General features: G+C 47.0%; 2 protein-coding genes across 3 annotated transcripts in view; one reads left to right on the forward strand and one right to left on the reverse strand.

Moving 5' to 3' along the window:
• Positions 1-3917, reverse strand: part of ramp1 (receptor activity modifying protein 1) — a 32101-nt gene extending 28184 nt beyond the window's left edge. The window contains exon 1 of the mRNA XM_076048512.1: positions 3600-3917. Coding sequence (XP_075904627.1) covers positions 3600-3672 — 73 coding nt within the window. The 5' untranslated portion in view covers positions 3673-3917. The remainder of the gene's footprint in view (positions 1-3599) is intronic.
• Positions 3918-9282: 5365 nt separating this feature from the next.
• map3k19 (mitogen-activated protein kinase kinase kinase 19) lies at positions 9283-16480 on the forward strand. Of its 2 annotated transcripts, none has more exons than XM_076048496.1 (11): positions 9283-9343; positions 10294-10384; positions 11087-11206; positions 11604-11746; positions 11836-11867; positions 11957-14101; positions 14305-14409; positions 14522-14760; positions 15086-15338; positions 15417-15625; positions 15722-16480. In XM_076048496.1, the coding sequence occupies exons 2-11, from the start codon at positions 10326-10328 to the stop codon at positions 15834-15836; spliced, it is 3420 nt and encodes a 1139-aa protein (XP_075904611.1). In that variant the 5' UTR covers positions 9283-9343; positions 10294-10325; the 3' UTR covers positions 15837-16480. The 2 variants fall into 2 exon arrangements, with proteins under 2 accessions (XP_075904611.1, XP_075904610.1); XM_076048495.1 differs by lacking the exon at positions 9283-9343 and adding an exon at positions 9571-9872.
• The last annotated feature ends 36 nt before the right edge of the window (positions 16481-16516 follow it).

Below are 16516 nucleotides of genomic sequence, written 5' to 3' on the forward strand. Positions count from 1 at the left end.
GAACCTTCCACACGGAGCAGTCCAAGGGCTGGGAATCAAACTAGCAACCTTCTTGTTGTGAGGCCATAGCGCAGTCTTTTGAAGAAGCTTTATTTTACAGTCAGTCCCTTGTCTGAACACATGAAGCTGCTATTAAGGTGAAAAGAGAGAGAGAGGAAAAGAAAAATCACTGATGTCCCTGTGGTGCCGCTTTATATCTGGAGCTAATTAGACCAGGAGGAGGAGCTCTTCTCAGGGCTCTTAGTGCTCCGCTGCCCCACTGGACTCACTAATCCCCCTCAGCAGAGAGTTAAAAAAAAAGACGGAAAATGAGCAAAGACGCTACTTGTGTTAAAAGGAAATGCCTCTTTTTTTAACCTTGTCCATGACCTTGAAAAGTTCACTACTGTGCAGCATCAAGACCTTGGGGTCGATACCGTGGATCCCAGTGTTGCGTTGCACAGTCGTGTCGCGTTGTGCGTTTCTGCGACAAAGCAGAAGAGTCTCACCACACCCGACAGCGGAGAAACCTTCAACAAGCTCCGCCCACCAGGACAGGCCACGCCTCCCGCTGTTGGTTCCTGCTTCGCTCGTCCCTCATCCTGCTTTTCCAATTAGCCAAAGTCCGGTAGGCGTGGCGGATACGCAGACGCACACACACACCCACACACACAAGAACATTAAACTTGCTCATCCGGTTCCGCCCACCTCATTAATCTTTGTCTTGGACCATTTATTGTTCTCTCTCTCTCTCTCTCTCTCTCTCGCCCTGTCTCTCTCTCTCTCTCTCTATTTATGAAAGTTCCTAAAAACTTCCCCTCCACTCTACCACCCGGCCACTCAACCAGCTGATCCTGGACCTGAACGGGACAGAACCAGCCGCAGGCCAGCAACTGCTCTTTAGATCAAGAAATAAAAGACACACGTGCAGAACCAGAATCGGCACCGCTCGAGTTCCTCACCGAGCCGCTGCGTCGCTCCATCACTCCATCGCTCCGTCCTCCTAACGTGCACCCTGAGCTCCATGCAAGGCTTTCCACAGCGATGCAACACTCGGCGCTTATCACTTCTAGAAGTATGTGGCATTTCACTATCAGGGCGCCTGGATCTGGTCTTCTTCTTCTTCAAAAAAATATGCAAGTGCAATACTCCCCCCACCGCTCCATCACATGTACTTTCCTGGCAAACATTCAGACTTTTAGAGCCACTTGATTGGATAAAGTCCGCAGCCCTGAAGTGCGGAACCCTGGGAGCCGGTGGATGGCGGAGGAGGACGGATTAGGAAGCCAAGACATGCATCTCGACCCTGGAAAGAATGAGACGATCCCTCCGTAAGCTGCTCCGCTCTGAGGAGAGCCGCCGAACTACCAGCGGTAAACACCAGATTTTCTTTTAATAATGCTGCTCAATTTTGGAGGAGCAGGAGGAGTTGATGAAATGTTTAGCCGAGGGAGGCGATACAGGCCCCGGCAAGCAGCAGCAGCAGCAGCAGCAGCAGCAGCAGCAGCAGCAGCAGCAGCAGCAGCAGCGATGATGCGGATTGCTTTCAGGCTGCTGACAGTCAGACTGTCAGGACTGCTGAGCGTCTCCATCCAAGTCACTTCCCCTCTGTCATCCCAACAGCGTCTGTGAGTGTGTGTGTGTGTGTGTGCGTGTGTGTGTGTGTGTGAGTGAATATCTCGGAGGAGTTCAGGTCGAGTCCAGAGCCGCCAGGCGGGAGACGATGGAGTCGAGGGAGAGGAAGAGGATTAAAGAGTCTCTGAGTGCCAGCAGGTCCTGAAACCCGTTGAGGAAAAACACCAACACCAAGCGTCTTCATTTTCCTTGTTCACTTTTTTTTTCAATTCTGCAGAAATATCGATATTTCTTTTCTTTTTCTTTTCTTTTTCTTTTTTTTAAACTGCTAAGTGCAACAAAAACTGAAGTCATTATCGTTTGCATTAACCTTGACTCCTGTCAGTTTGCTGAAGTTTATGTTTGGAATATTTGAATTAAAAAAAAAAAAAAAAAACGACTCAGGGAAATTTCTTTTCGATGGAGATGTGGTGAAAAACAACGAGTCAATCCGCTGCTGCTGTGATGAGTCACAGCTTTTGTTTTTTGTAAACACAGAACACCTACACACAGCGTGCATGAGAGGACGGGGGAAAAAAAGTGGCAGAGCGGTGAAAGTTTCCCGTCGACCTCTTTGTCAGAGGACATTTTGTTAAATACAGCTGCTGCTGTGTTTCCGAGGCTCATATTTAAAATTCACAAAGCTGTTTGTTGCTTTACAAAATGATTTATACTGGGACTTTTTCTGCGTCAGTGGAAGAATAAACTGTGCAAAGTTTGGCATGAAGATGGTGGAAGACGAATCTACATGTTGGCTGAGTGAAAGTTAAATCGCTGCTTTCAAGCATCCGAGATGACACACAGCCGAAGACGACGAGGACTCTGCAGAAGAACAGAGGACTGGAGATAAGACGCAGACTCTTCAGATACACGTTGTGTGAGTCTGAGAGCCTGAACAAAAAGACTCATTTTGGAAAAAGCCTTTTCAAGATCACTGATACACATCCCACCTTTGTAGCTCTGACTCTGAAGTCTGCTACGGGTTTCTACTTGACAGCCTTCTCAAATAATTTCTGTCATCCCAGGGGTGCCAGTGAGGCAACTGTGCCCTTTTTGACATCACACGGGGGCCGACTGGCCAGAGAAGTGCGTTTGAGCCGCCCCGCCGCTCTCTCGGAAGTGCAGCACGCAACAGCAATAAAGGACGGCCTATATGTTCTCCTGCCGGGGCGGCCACAGCCAATCTCAGGCCTCCATCTGACCTTCCAGTCCTCTTCTAACTTCTCTCCATCCATAGATCTGCTCTCTGCTCTTCCTGCAGGCTTCCTGCCTCCCACCTGCAACCTCAGCGTCCTTCTATAGCCAGATATTCACCGTCCACAACATCTCAGTGTCAAAGGCATCCCTGGCTTCACCTCCTCAACATCTGCTTGCTGATCCAGCTCACAGCAGTTCTGCCTCCTCCTGTTTTATACCCGGCGTCTCCAAACCAGACAACGTCGCTGCTCTCACCATTGTCCCCCCCCCCCGTTCCAACCTGCCTGCACACACTTCTTCACCTCTTCTCCACACACTGTTGCTCTGGACTTTACTTTCTTCTGTCCTGCAACCTGATCGCTCTACTTGGATCCCCAAATTATGCATATATATATATATATATATATACACATATATATATATATATATATATATATAAATATAAAACACTATCAGAATCCATTTTGCATGCATATGAAACCTTTGAAGAAATTGTTGGTAGGTCATCAGAAACCGTATCTAAAGTATTTTTGCTTGGAATTCAAACTAATTTACAAAGATATATATTTTTAAAAAAAAGAAAAAAAAAAGAGAGAAAAAAAAAAAGGTCTCTTCTTTGATCCCAGATCTTGACAATCTTCATTTTTTGTTTTGTTTAATCCGACCCCAACTACACACTTGATTCTTTCAGCAGCAGGTTAATTACTGTAGTTGCTCTAGTCTGGCCTACGTGTCTCGTTCCTCTTCCCAAACTTAACCCCAGCTCCCCGTCTTCCCTCAACTTCCCGCCGCACAGCGCAAACACTCACCGACGATGAAGCACAGCAGCGGCGTCTGCCTGTGCAGAGTTGCCGTCGCCGTCGCTCCGCTCTGCGACCCCATTCTGCCGCACTGCAACCGCTCCGCTGCGCTGAAGTTCTGGGGTCAAACTGGGCCGGTCGGGTCGGTGGGAGTAGCAGAGAGAAAGAGCGGGGCAACAGGACCTCAGAGAGCCGTCACGGGTGACAGCTGCTCCAGGGATCCATGGAAGGAGAGCATCCAGCGGCCCGGCCGCGGCAGAAGCCCGGTGCTGCTCCGCAGCTCTCGAACCGTGCGCAAAGAGCCGCAGGGAGCGAGCGGCGGCGCTGGTTCCGGCTGAATCTGAATCCCCTCGGCGCCCTGCGGTCACCGGTCCTCCGTCATACCTCTGTGTAAGAGGGGGGGGAGGGGGGGGGGAACAAAAGAAAAGAAAAAAATCTATCTTCACTCAACTGGCTGCGTGACGGAGGCAGGTGCGTGAGTGCGCGCGCTATGCTGCGCGCAACGGGACGCAGGCGGGCAGCACCTTTGGAGACGAGCAGGTTGGAGGGACGCGGCGGACTGTTAATGGCACACACGGGGACCCGCACACAGCAATCACGAGCGGAGTGCAACCGACTGAGGGGTGATTTGGATGGAGGGAGGAGGCACGCGCGAGGGGGGAAAACTCTCCGTTGGTACTTTTCCATTGGTTCAGGGGAGAAGAAGCAGCGGCCGGAGCAGCCTATGGCGAGACACTCCTGCGAGGAGGGGTGGGGGGGCATTATTGTAGCAAAACTATTTGCAAACGCGTATCTGAATTCCGCGTGCGCGTGTTCACATCTACGTGTGTGCAATAAAGATCTGTGTGCGCGTGTCCACATCTACTGTGTTAACGCGCTTATACCAGTATTTGCAAACGCGTGTCTGAAATCCGTGTGCGCGTGTTAACATGTGTGCATTGTAATCAAGATATGTGTACCTGTGGGTGTGAAATACAGAGCGGTGAAGTCTGTCACCCCTACGACTCTGGCTCTCCCACAACAGCAGCAATACATCCCCGGGTGCTCCGCGCCGACTAGTGGTGTGAAGGCTGCATTGCTTTTGCAGCCTCGAGCCTGTGAGCCTGCGCAGGAAGTTGCAGACTGACTGAACCGCTCTGCACGCCTGCGGATCTCCCACGGCAGAAGTGTCACAAAAGTCACGTGTGTACAGACAGCGAATAAGAGGACTCCCGCCGCAGTTGTCAGGCTGATGATTATACGCGAAGTTTTATCGTTCCAAAAAAATAATGATTTCTCTGGAATTTCAGTCCCAACCGGTGATAAACACTGTGAGGAGTCACTGGTGCACCGATAGTAACGTCTGCATTCATTTATTACCTACACAACAAAACGATCGGTTCTCTCGCGCGCCAGGAACAGGTGCAAGACGGGGAGCAACGGATTTAGAGTTACTCAACACTGCCATCTAATGGCTAATTCAGGCGTCACAGCTCTTAAAAATCGTACAGTACAATTTTTGTGTCACGTAAAAATGCACCACTGTAATGAGAGAGGAGAAAATGTCATTGACCTTCCTAGTTCTGCATATCGTGCTTGGCTGTGACTTTTCAAATCTTATTTTTCTCTCTTATATTTTTGGAGACTAACATTTTGCATATAATAAAACTTTGCACAACATTTTCACATTTATAAAAAAAAAAACGTTTACAAAAGTATAAGGCAGCTGAAGTAGACGTTTAAAAAAAAAAAAAAAAAATGCTGTAAATTAGGCCAGCAGTTCACACACCAGTGAGGAGCCAGCAACCGGTTCAAAGACCTCTGACAGGAGGCACAATCTCCAGAACAACTGGTACGAATCAGCAGCTCTGCTGTGTAACAGCGCAACTGAACACAGACAAAAGCAAAGAACAGCGTCAAACCAGGACAAGGACAGCACAGGCTTTAGAGAAAGCCGAGCGGAAAAGAGAGAGCAGAGTAATACACAGAGTAAAGGTCAATGTTCTCGACAGGGATTTTATAAAATAAAATTCTGCAGGAAGAAATATAAGAAACTGATACTAAAGGATAAGCAGTAGGACAGTATACTGCCCATTAATCCATCATATCCCACCACTCTCCCAGGCCAGAATGTAACCTAGACCCCAGTCAGGTCGAGTCTTGTAGCTCGGATATTAAGTAAAGCCACACAAATAACATTGACGTCATCAGAAGTGGAAATCAGCATTAAAAAAAAAAAAAAAAAGGGTTTGTTTACAAGTGCAAAAATTGTTGCCACGTGACTTTCGGGCCGAGAGGCTTCGGCTCCTCTTACACCCACCGCTGCCTCCCAGTCTGCCTCCCAGTCTGTCTGTCTGTCTGTCTGTTTGGGCGACGCTCACCATGGCAACCAAGTGTAAACCAACAGCAGGAGGTGTGAACAGAAGCTATAGAGTGGAGAGGCCGTTAGGAAGGTCCATAGAAGTGTCCACACATGCAGGGACGGACAGACAGAGAAGCTGAAGCTCTTCATCAGAGAATGGAGAGAGAAATGACTTGACTGCAGTAAGTTCATTATTTTCGTCTTACTTTGTCAGGGGTCTTTCAGGGACAGCGGCTGCAATTTCAGCATTTAATTCATTATTTCACTTCTTCCGGGTCACTTTTTTTCTGCTTTAACATACCAGCCGGACCAGAATGCACGACTGATGTTGCTGTGATCAAACATTAACCGTCCCCTGCTCTGCAGAATCTGACTTTGTCAGTGTAAAATGACGTGTAACTTTACGTGTCACCTTCTAAACACGAGGAAATGTCCAACACAGGGGGAAGCTAAAACATTTACAGGAGTAAATAAGAGTTTTCGGGGGATGACACACCTTGACGTGACGATGCAGGGGCAGCTGTGCCACCTCAGGTGGTTTCCTCGACTCAAGATAATAGACACAGGAACAAAAAAGAGTAAACATCTTCAAAAAGAAGAAGAGAAACATCTCCAATGTCTGGAGATTGCAGCACTCAGCCAGGGGCCCACAGACAGTGATGGTTTGAGCTTCTATTAAGGGTCACACAATCATCCACACCTGTGGTGTAAGAAATCAGCCCATCTGTGTCCGGGGGAGGTACTTATTTATGTCAACCAATCAGGTCAGAGGAACGCTGATAAAAAAAAAAAAGAAAAAAAAAAGAAATCAACCAGAGAAACGTAATCATAGTAGCTGGTTGACATGTCAAATAATAAGTTTGTGTTTTTGTTGATGATGCCAAAAAATGTTGATAAGAGTTTAAAAAAATATATGAATAACTTAATCCAGAATCCCATATATATATCCTGCATTTATCCTTTACACCTGAATGTTACTCAGCAGTGAGATCTGTGGAGCACCACCACCACCACCACCACCAGGTTCACCTCTACTGGGATGAGCTGATCAGCAGGCACCATCACATCACAGCCAGTCTGAGCCCAGTGCAGCAGCGTTTCCTCTTCTTCTTCTTCTTCTTCTTCTTCTTCTTCTTCTTCTTCTTCTTCTTCTTCTACTACAACAGTCTGCTCCTGCTTGGCCGAGCTTCACACCCATCCGAGTGGGAGGCTGTGATCTCGAGCCATGGAGACACGTGGGAGTGTCGGCGGCGAGCCGAGGAGAGGTGGCGAAGAGGAAGAGGAGGATGAGATGATGCAGGAGGCCAGGATTCATACAGGTACACACACACACACACACACACACACACAATTTTCTTGGATACTAAAAAACAGGAAGACCTATAGTCTACTCAATTTAGCTTATAGTAAATTCAACTATCTTTTTATTAGGCCTGTTAACCTGGAGGTCAAACACATTTATCCCCTACAATTTGTGAAACCTCTAATCTTATTTCAAGCGGTGCATGTGATCTGTCTCAAGAGAGGCGGGCATTCATGTTTCTCTACAAACATTTATAATCCGATTACAGTTCCAGGGTTTACAAACATTTTTTATGGAGGATGAAAAGGAGCGTGGATTATGTTTCTCCTCTGCGCTGTTAGTTTTCTTTAATATGCTTTACTGAAAGTAAGGCGGGACTTTAATAGGAAATGAATAGAACAAAAACAAACATTTTTGGAGCATGATATACATTGTAATTCTAATACTACATGACGACTACATGTGACTGTGTGAAAATGCTAATTGCATGGCGTGTCAACCACGAGAGCCCACGTCTTTGCTTACACACCTTCAGAACCTTTTGAGAAATCAGAACCCACGTCGCCGTGCAGCACTGCTTCCTCGCACACGCTCACACAAACAAACACGGCAACAACACGCCAACTTTGTTCATAATCCTGTTTTTCTGAGTGGCGGTGAAAGGCTGCACTGATGTGGGAGGTTCAGTATAAGAAAGGCTTGTTTGTAAGTGTGTGTGTGTGTGTGTGTGAGAGAGAGAGAGAGAGAGAGAGAGAGAGAGAGAGAGAGTGCTTAGCCCCATGGAAGGGTGGAGGCTGCCAGGTGACAGGGCGGTGAACCCACAGTTTTGGGATTTTTCAAATTCGACATTTTCAAACACTGCCTTTTGATTTTTTTTATTTATTTATTTATTTTTTTAATCATTTGCACACAGATGCCATCGAGATGTCACTCTTAGTCTCGGCCTCGCTCTTTTTGGATTTGGACTCGGCTGGAGAGTCAGATGACGAGCTGGACCTCAAGAGCGTCTTTTCCAACCCATCAGCACCAACCTCGCCCACTCACACAGCCAGCCAATCGCACGACTCGCTGCTTTACAGTCCTGCAGACGTAAGTTACGCATTAATCCGGACGAGTGCACTTCAACAAACATGTCATTTTCAATACAGCCGCCGCGGCTTCAAACCATCCCATCTGTATGTGTGTGTTCTAATACAATCGCATCCAGCGCTGATTCGATTAAAGTGTCAAACATTCCGAGTGGCTTCCTGGGAGGCTGTTGTGGGTTTGTGTCGTGTGTGTGAGTCTCCCACACACGACACACAGGAAGAGTGGCAGGGAGTGGTCACTGGCAGGGCAAATACGTGCAGGCAGTAATTGGCAGTTTAGTGTTTGTGTGTGTGTGCGTGTGTGTGTGTGTGTGTGTGTGTGTGTGTGTGGAGGAAGGGCGCTGGTGGCTACCATACACCAGACGGTATTATGGGTAACCTTACAGGATGCAGGCAGGACAGCTGGTTGGCTGGGAGGGAGGAGCGGAGCGGAGCAGGTGTTTCATCTGGAGAAGAAGCCGCACAAACACTCATAACACCGGCGGACACATCAGTAGAAAACATTAAAGTTGCCAAGGTTCTTTTAGAATAGTAACCCCCCCCCCAAAAAAAATCTAATTTTCCAAATTGTCCTGTTAAAATCTTTAGTTCCAATTTCAAAGCACAAAGCAAGTATAAAGAGTATTCTTGAAATATTAATCCGGCGATGGTGTGTCTTTCTCATATACGATGAGTGGGAGCTGATAATGTACACATGAAACCTCCACTCAGGTGACAACTTGTTTTGTTTTGTCTTTTCAAATAGAAATAACAGTTTATCTCCTTACAAGCTGAAGCTTTGTGTGCGGTAGGGCACACGCCTCACATGTTCCTTCCGTTTAGGTTAAAATACAAAAACATTAAATATCATGTCTAACCCTCTAACATGACAGGCGCAGCACTTTGACCAGCCTCTGTTGTATCACACTGATCTAAAGAAATGCTCTCTTGTTGATGCTGTCGTCATTCTTTTGACAGGACGTGTTGGAGTCTGAAGAGCCGCCGCTTGCTCTGTCTGCCCACCGTGAAATACTCAGCCAAGGTACAAATAAATAAATGTGTCTGCAGTTTGACAACCAGTGGAAAGTTGGTGGAGTTAAGTGTGGAAAAACCACAGTGGAAAAATTAAACCTGGCTTTGACTTGTTGCTTCGGGGACGGCAGAGTTCCATCAGCCCTCCAGGCCACAAGAGTACAGGAAAGAAAACAAGATCACTGTGATAAGGGTGTGTGTGTGTGTGTGAGGGGGCTGGGGGGGGTATAGCCGCCGCCCACCTGCTTTGCAAAAAGGTCAAAAGTCAGAACCAGTTTAAGGCTGTGAGTAAACAAACTGGTGACCTCCCAAATTTGGCCGAGGTGGGCGTGACTGGCTGGGCGGAGCCTCAAACCAAACGCCGACCCTCAGCGGAGAGACTTGCACCTCAAGGCACAACAGCCTGGTCACCACGGACGGGGCAGAGCAGGTGACTGAGAGAAGGAGAGGTAGAGAGGGGGAGAGAGAGGGAGAGCGAGAGCAGGAAAAGGCAGCAAACTGCTGGGAGAAAGAGGGGAAATGGTCGCTGTGTCTCTGTGGTGAGTTCTAAAAAGCTGAATATTGTATCTTCTAGTGACTTTCTCTGTCTACAATGGAAAACTTCAGTCAGCTGTTTGCCACCAGCAGCAGAGTTTTACAGCGTTTCAGATGTGTCATGTGATCTTTAGACGCCACTGGATGGCGTCACTAATTCTTCCAGAGCACTGTTTTAACTGTTAACTGACGTGAAATCCGGTTTCTTTCCTTTCGTTCAGTTCTGAATTACATTGAATGGTCTTGAAAACATGGTGACGGGTCAGAATACAGGCTGGGTCAGCTCGATGCTCTGGTTGGTATGGTTGGAGCCACCAAGGAATAAGGATTTGACTGTGTGCGTGTGTGTGTGTGTGTGTGTGTGTGTGTGTGTGTGTGTGTGTGTGTGTGTGTGTGTGTGTGTGTGTGTGTGTGTGTGTGCTTCAGATAAGGGGACCCCCCTCTGTTTCCAAAACGCCATGGAAACGCTGAGAAGCATCAGGCAAACCCATCACCCGGACACAGAGAGGAGAAGCAGGTGGGTAAAAGTGAGGTCTCACATCTTTTACACACACACACACACACACACACACACTCATTATGTGTGCGTATTGGCTGTAGGGAGGGCATGACCCACAAACTGATGACGGTACGCGAGCATTTGTTTACACGCAGTAGCAGCAGCAGCAGCAGTTGTGCACACGTTGACTGTAAATACGTGTATGCTTGACACTTCCTCCCTCCCGCAAACACACTCGCTTGTCCAAACAGCATTTTAGCCCCCGGCCACCTCTTCACTTCTAGCCCGGCGCTCGGATAGCACCGCCGTGTCCGGTTACACTCTTGGCACCTGTCGCCGTGTCCGGAGGACAACCTGTTCCACCCAGACAGGTTGGAAACAGTGGAGTCGGAGGGGTCGCATGAATCAGGCTTTTGTCTGCTGTGGGAGCTTTCAGCGCTCAACTGCAAATTCTCTGTGGGGAATAAAGGCCTTTGCATATCAGACTGCCGGGACTGAGGCTTTTGCAAAGAGAGATGGGAGAAAAAAAAAAGCGGCTCTTGGTATACAAAAAAACAAAAAAACAAAAAAACATTTTTACAGTGCACAGTGAATAAATATTCAGCTGCTGTGTTGCAAAAAAAAAAAAATCATGCCTGACACTGAGGAATTTTGGAAGAGATGTTTTAAAAGTAAGACAAAGACTAAACACCAGCAGGCTCTCTTCTTGCTCTCTCTCAGGGGAAGTTTGTTCCTGCCGAGCTTGAGCGACAGCAGTCGACGTTGGAACCATCTGGATCCTGCTCCGCCCAGCCTGCTGAGCGCCAGAACCTCAGCCTTGCACCTGTCCCCCAGGAACAGGTAAAGCTGCTCTCCTCCAAATTTTTGGGGAATGGCTCACTCTGTCTTATGTATAACGCTTTAAAGAAACACTATGGAACCTAACCTAAGAATTAAAGTGTCATTTGTAAAATTATAGCAATGTTTTTTCCTGCAAACACATGAATGGAATTTCTAATGAGTGTCTCTGTGACAACATCCTTAATTGGCTGAATTATCTTGTAACTAACTTCTGTATGCAGTTATCCATTAAGTTTGGATGGAGAAAAAAAATACCAGTGGTAGAGCTGCCTCGGCTGACATCATCAACTCATCTCTGCGTTTGTTGTGTGTACCGTCTGGTGTCTCTGTGTACGTCTGCCGCTTTATGTTGTGAAAGTCACCAGAAGCCCTGTGATTTGTGTTGTCCTCCTGGTAGGCAGAAAACAGGGACTGCGGCTGCAACGCCCCCCTCCTCCGCCAGGCTGTTGTCCGGCCAGCTTAGCCGTTCAGCTCCCGCCATCGTGGAACCTCTGCTGTTTTCAAACACTGTGATCCATGCCAGGCCAAACATCCAGACTGGTGTGTACATATTTCTTCTAAATTCTGTCTAATTTCAGGAAAAATACTTTTAAAAATGATTGACTGGTGTTTTCCCTTTATGTTGGCAGTGCTGGACTGTCGAGATATTGATGAACAGAAGGTATATTTAAATAAACCCTTTTCTTTTCTTTGTCAGCCTGTGGTATCGCATGAATCTGGTAAACCTAAATGCCTGATCTGATTCCACAGGTTATCTTGCCGAACCTTCACCTCAGGTCACCCAAACTGTTGGCCCCCATAGAGAGAAGGTCGAGTGACACTGTGGTCCTTCCAGAACTGAGCTACCGTGTCCCCCTGAAGCCAATCAGTGGGAGTACACATTGCTCGAGGACGAGGCTGAGGAGAGAACGCCTCACCTGGGGCAGCCAGCGAACTGGTGCTCCCAGAGGAGGCAGTGAAGACAGCGGCTCCAGCAGCAGTTCCATCGATCTGGAGGCTGAGGAGGAAGACGAGAAGACTTTGCGCTATCCTGCCTCAGAAGAAAACCAATTCAAACATGCTGGAGAGCATTGCCCTGACAATGTGATCTATGCTGAGGCCGATGCAGGTAGCTGGTGCTTCGATGTCCAATCAAGGACCAGACATGTTGCACCAATTCTCAGATTCACACTTGGCCCAGATGCAGATTCTATGAATAGGGCAAGTGAGCATTTGGACAGTGAGAGAAATAGAAAGTTGCACTGTGAAGACAAAGCCAATGATACAGATTACGCAAAGGAGCCCAATGACAGGCAGTTGTTAATGAAATGCAATCATTTCCGTGAAGACGACACCACAATAAATGAAAAAACTATTAAACCCCAAACTGAAAGTAAGAGGATTGAGTGCCAAACCACAGAGCCAAAGACTGAGGTCAGTCGTGACGCAACCTATAATTTAAACCATGACCAGGTTTTTCCTATTTCAAGCTCTAAAGGAATTGGTATAAGTGATCGGCAGTGTGTAAAACTGGACGAAAGGAGCTTGGAGGACTGCTGTGCACATAATTCAATCCCGTGTGGGAGTAGAATTGCATTACAAACTGTACAAGACAAAAGTCAGTCGAATGTCACAGCTGTCACGCTTCCACAGTCAGAAATTAGCCCCGCAAGAGAGGAGCAGACGTCGAAGGTCCAACACCCTATTCGGGTGAGAGAGAGACGAAGGAGCACAACTTGCAGACAGAAAGCAAACATCCAAACTGACCCGCAATCCCTCAACATTCTAGCAAAGAAGGATCAAAGCATTCCAAACAGAAACCAGTCCAAGAGCCACCCGAAGAACACTTCCCCCTCCGTACAAGTTAAAGATAAAACTTGGAAAAACCCCGAGCTAATAATTAACGGAGACAGAAATTGCACAAGAGTCAAAGAAAAGCTCAAAGTTGTGAAAGGAGGTCAGTGTGATGATGGCCATGTGCACAGCAAAAGAGCAAATCCTGCCGGCCTCGGGACTCCCAGAGCTCAGAAACACCAAGCGGTAAAGGAGCTGAAGGGCGGCCAACTCTCCAAAAGACCTGGTCTTGCAGGGAAGCCGAGGCCTCAGTCTGCTGTGGACTTCATCACCTACAAAGACATGTTTCAGCAGATCCAGAGTAGCGACAAGGGGCCGGCCATCTACGAAATGTTTGCTGGCCCCATCTACGACAATCTCAGAGGTTCCAGCTCTTGTGACAAAGTGAGGGTTAGGCAAGTGCAGTCTGCTAAGGTCACGCACACACTGGTAAAAAAAGCACAGAGGACAGCGGCTCTGGTTAAAGGTAAACCAAGACCTGCACCGTCCAGGCTGAAATCTCATCTCCAAGCCGGTTCGAAGATCGACACGCACAAAAAACCTTCTGGGACCAAACCTCATGGATTGCCAGAGGCGGAGTCACCTCACTCTGAGCATGCGGATGATGGGATGTTATCTACCATAGAGGAATCTCTCGCTGGACATGGAACTGTCATGTTGAAATCTTCGGAGAAGACACTCACAGAGGCGGCGGCACTGGTTCCCTCTGATCCTGAAGGTAGTCGCCATGTGCAGGTGCCAGACTCAAATGAGAATTCTTCAACAGAGAAACAAAACCAATCCCCTGCGCCGATGTTTGCTCAGGCGTCGCAGCAGCTGAAGATCAACACCTGGACATTGTCCCACAGCAGTGAAATCCACCCCGAGTCACCAGTTTATAAGAAGTTTCTGGATGAGATTGGCGACGACCCGTTTACAGATGACCTGCTGCAATGCCTGGCTGAGGAGCTGATCTCACTGGATGAGAGGGACACATCTCTTGATCCATGTCCTGCAATGCTGGAACCTGGGCGAGAGAAACCTTTCAGGGATGATGCCCCATCAGGGCCTCGATTTTCTGAGGTACATTCCTTTTTTGTTTTTTATCTTGATTATAGTGCGTAAACACATTATTTGCGTTGTGTCCTTGTGTGCATTTCCATTGCAGTATGGGAACAATGTCTGATGCTGTTCATCCAGGTTACTCTTGGCTTTAGCTCCTAACAGCAGTGTGCATTTGGTTATTTGAATTGACAGACAAGTTCCCTCTTTTTTGGACATTCCAGATGAACTCACAATGCATGTCCGCTGTCCTTGACTTGAAGTCAGTTGCAGATGATAATATGACATGGACAAAGGGTGAAGTGCTGGGCAAGGGAGCCTATGGCATAGTAAGTGATGTTACACTGACGATTAAAGTAACCTTAAAACATGTAGAATGTACAAACACTATGAAGAGGAGCATTTTCTTTCTGAGCCTGATACTTCTTGACTTCTTACCAGGTGTACTGTGGCCTGACCAGCCAAGGCCAGCTGATAGCTGTGAAGCAGGTGAGCCTGCACACCTCTGACTCTGAAGCTGCAGCGCAGGAGTACAGACGTCTCCAGGGGGAGGTGGAGCTTCTGAAGACTCTTCATCATGCCAACATTGTGGGCTTCCTGGGCACCTCTCTTCATCAGCACATGGTTTCCATCTTCATGGAATACATCCCTGGAGGGTCAATTGCTAGCATCCTTCACAGGTAATGCATGCTGAAGACAGTTCTGAATTGTCAGTTTCAGCCTCTTGCACCTATTGCCTTGAACTGCGGGTCCCGACCCAAGTTTCAGATACAAGTAGTTGAAATCAGACTCAGATGTTTATTTGGATATTTATATTATTTAGTGGGACTGTAAAGTAACTTGGCTTGCATAAGAGGACCTTGGGATCCTCTTGGAAGAGGAAGAGAAAGTATCATGGGAGAATAAAGGCTGGGAATCCCTGCTCAGACTGGACGCAACCCAGTTCAAGCAGGAGAAGCTGAGTAACTTACTTGCTCAACTTGATACTAATCCTCTATTCCTCAGATTTGGTCCTCTACCAGAGCGGGTCCTGGCTCTATACACGCACCAGATTCTGGCCGGGGTGGCCTACCTTCACCTAAACAAGGTGATCCATCGTGACCTGAAGGGAAACAATGTTATGTTAATGCCAACTGGGGTCATCAAGCTCATAGACTTTGGCTGCGCCCGCCGTCTCAGCTGCCCCAATCACACGTCTAGCAACAGCGGAGATGTGATCAAGTCTGTCCACGGGACTCCATATTGGATGGCCCCAGAGGTACAAACAGGACTGTTCCATCCGCTGAGAATACTTCCCACTGGCTGTCAACTTTTCACTTTCGTCCATTCCACTTAGGTCATCAAAGACACAGGATATGGCAGGAAGTCAGACATATGGAGTGTGGGCTGCACAGTGTTTGAGATGGCCACTGGGAAACCACCACTGGCGCACATGGATAAGATAGCCGCCTTGTTCTACATTGGGGCAGAGCGAGGGGAAATGCCCTCGTTGCCGGGGAAGTTCTCCAATGAGGCCAAGAACTTTGTTCACATCTGTTTGACAAGGTAGGATCCATCTGCTGATCTCAAGGCTTACCATTAAAATTGCTCACTGTGCGTTTATAAGCATTTGGAATTAATTATTTTTGGCTTTGTCTCCAGTGACCAAAGCCTTCGACCATCTGCAGACCAGCTGCTGAAGCATCCGTTCGTTCGTCAAAATAAATCCCGGGAAACACTGAAGAAGAACTGCTGTGGTCATCCACAGTGTGTGTGACACAAGGCTACAATGCATGTGTATTCATTTCATTTTTAATTTGGAATGCGATATTGGTGAATTTCGTTTCACGGTGGCTATGCGAATCTGTAGGTTCTCAATGTGTTAGAAAGTCTTTGATGTATATATTCTTACATGATTCTGAAATGTTACAGAAGCACTTTTTTTCTATAGATTTTTGTATAATAGTACCTGTTATATGTGAAGACAGATGCCACTGTTTAATTTTAACTTTGGATAATTTAATAGAAATCTCAGATGTGCCACACTCATTTTTAATGTGATGGTGTTTGTGCCGATTCTCCTGGAAGAAATCTCTAGATACATCCAGCTTACAATACACCACACCTTTATTATGTCAATGATAATCAGTTGATAGTATTCAAGATAAAAAAAAATATTTCCCTATATGGTGGAGGAAAAAAAATAAGTTTTCCATTTTTAAAAGACTCATTAGAATCTACAACCTATATTCAAACTCTGGTGAACTGAATCAATGCATGAAAACTACAGCGACACAGGTTCATACTGGGTGTAGTCATGGTAAACTTTAAGTTTATTTGTAACAATAAAAAAATGTCCACATCATACTCTCATCTGTGCATCAAGCCGTTTTTTTTTTTTTTTTCCTTTTTTTTCTTTTTACACAACCATCCAGTCCAGGTCCTCAAGCATTTACT

This window comes from Nelusetta ayraudi, unplaced genomic scaffold, assembly GCF_046127955.1.
Source record: "Nelusetta ayraudi isolate G7.1 ecotype Tasmania unplaced genomic scaffold, CSIRO-AGI_Nayr_v1 ptg000102l, whole genome shotgun sequence".
In the NCBI taxonomy this organism is placed as follows: Eukaryota; Metazoa; Chordata; class Actinopteri; order Tetraodontiformes; family Monacanthidae; genus Nelusetta; species Nelusetta ayraudi.

Bases quoted from the DNA above. Each gene is read 5' to 3' on its own strand.
- map3k19 (XM_076048496.1), top strand. From the start codon at position 10,326: ATGGAAACGCTGAGAAGCATCAGGCAAACCCATCACCCGGACACAGAG. The intron at 11,207-11,603 runs GTAAAGCTGCTC...TCCTCCTGGTAG, and splicing joins CACCTGTCCCCCAGGAACAG to GCAGAAAACAGGGACTGCGG. The intron at 15,339-15,416 runs GTACAAACAGGA...CATTCCACTTAG, and splicing joins CATATTGGATGGCCCCAGAG to GTCATCAAAGACACAGGATA.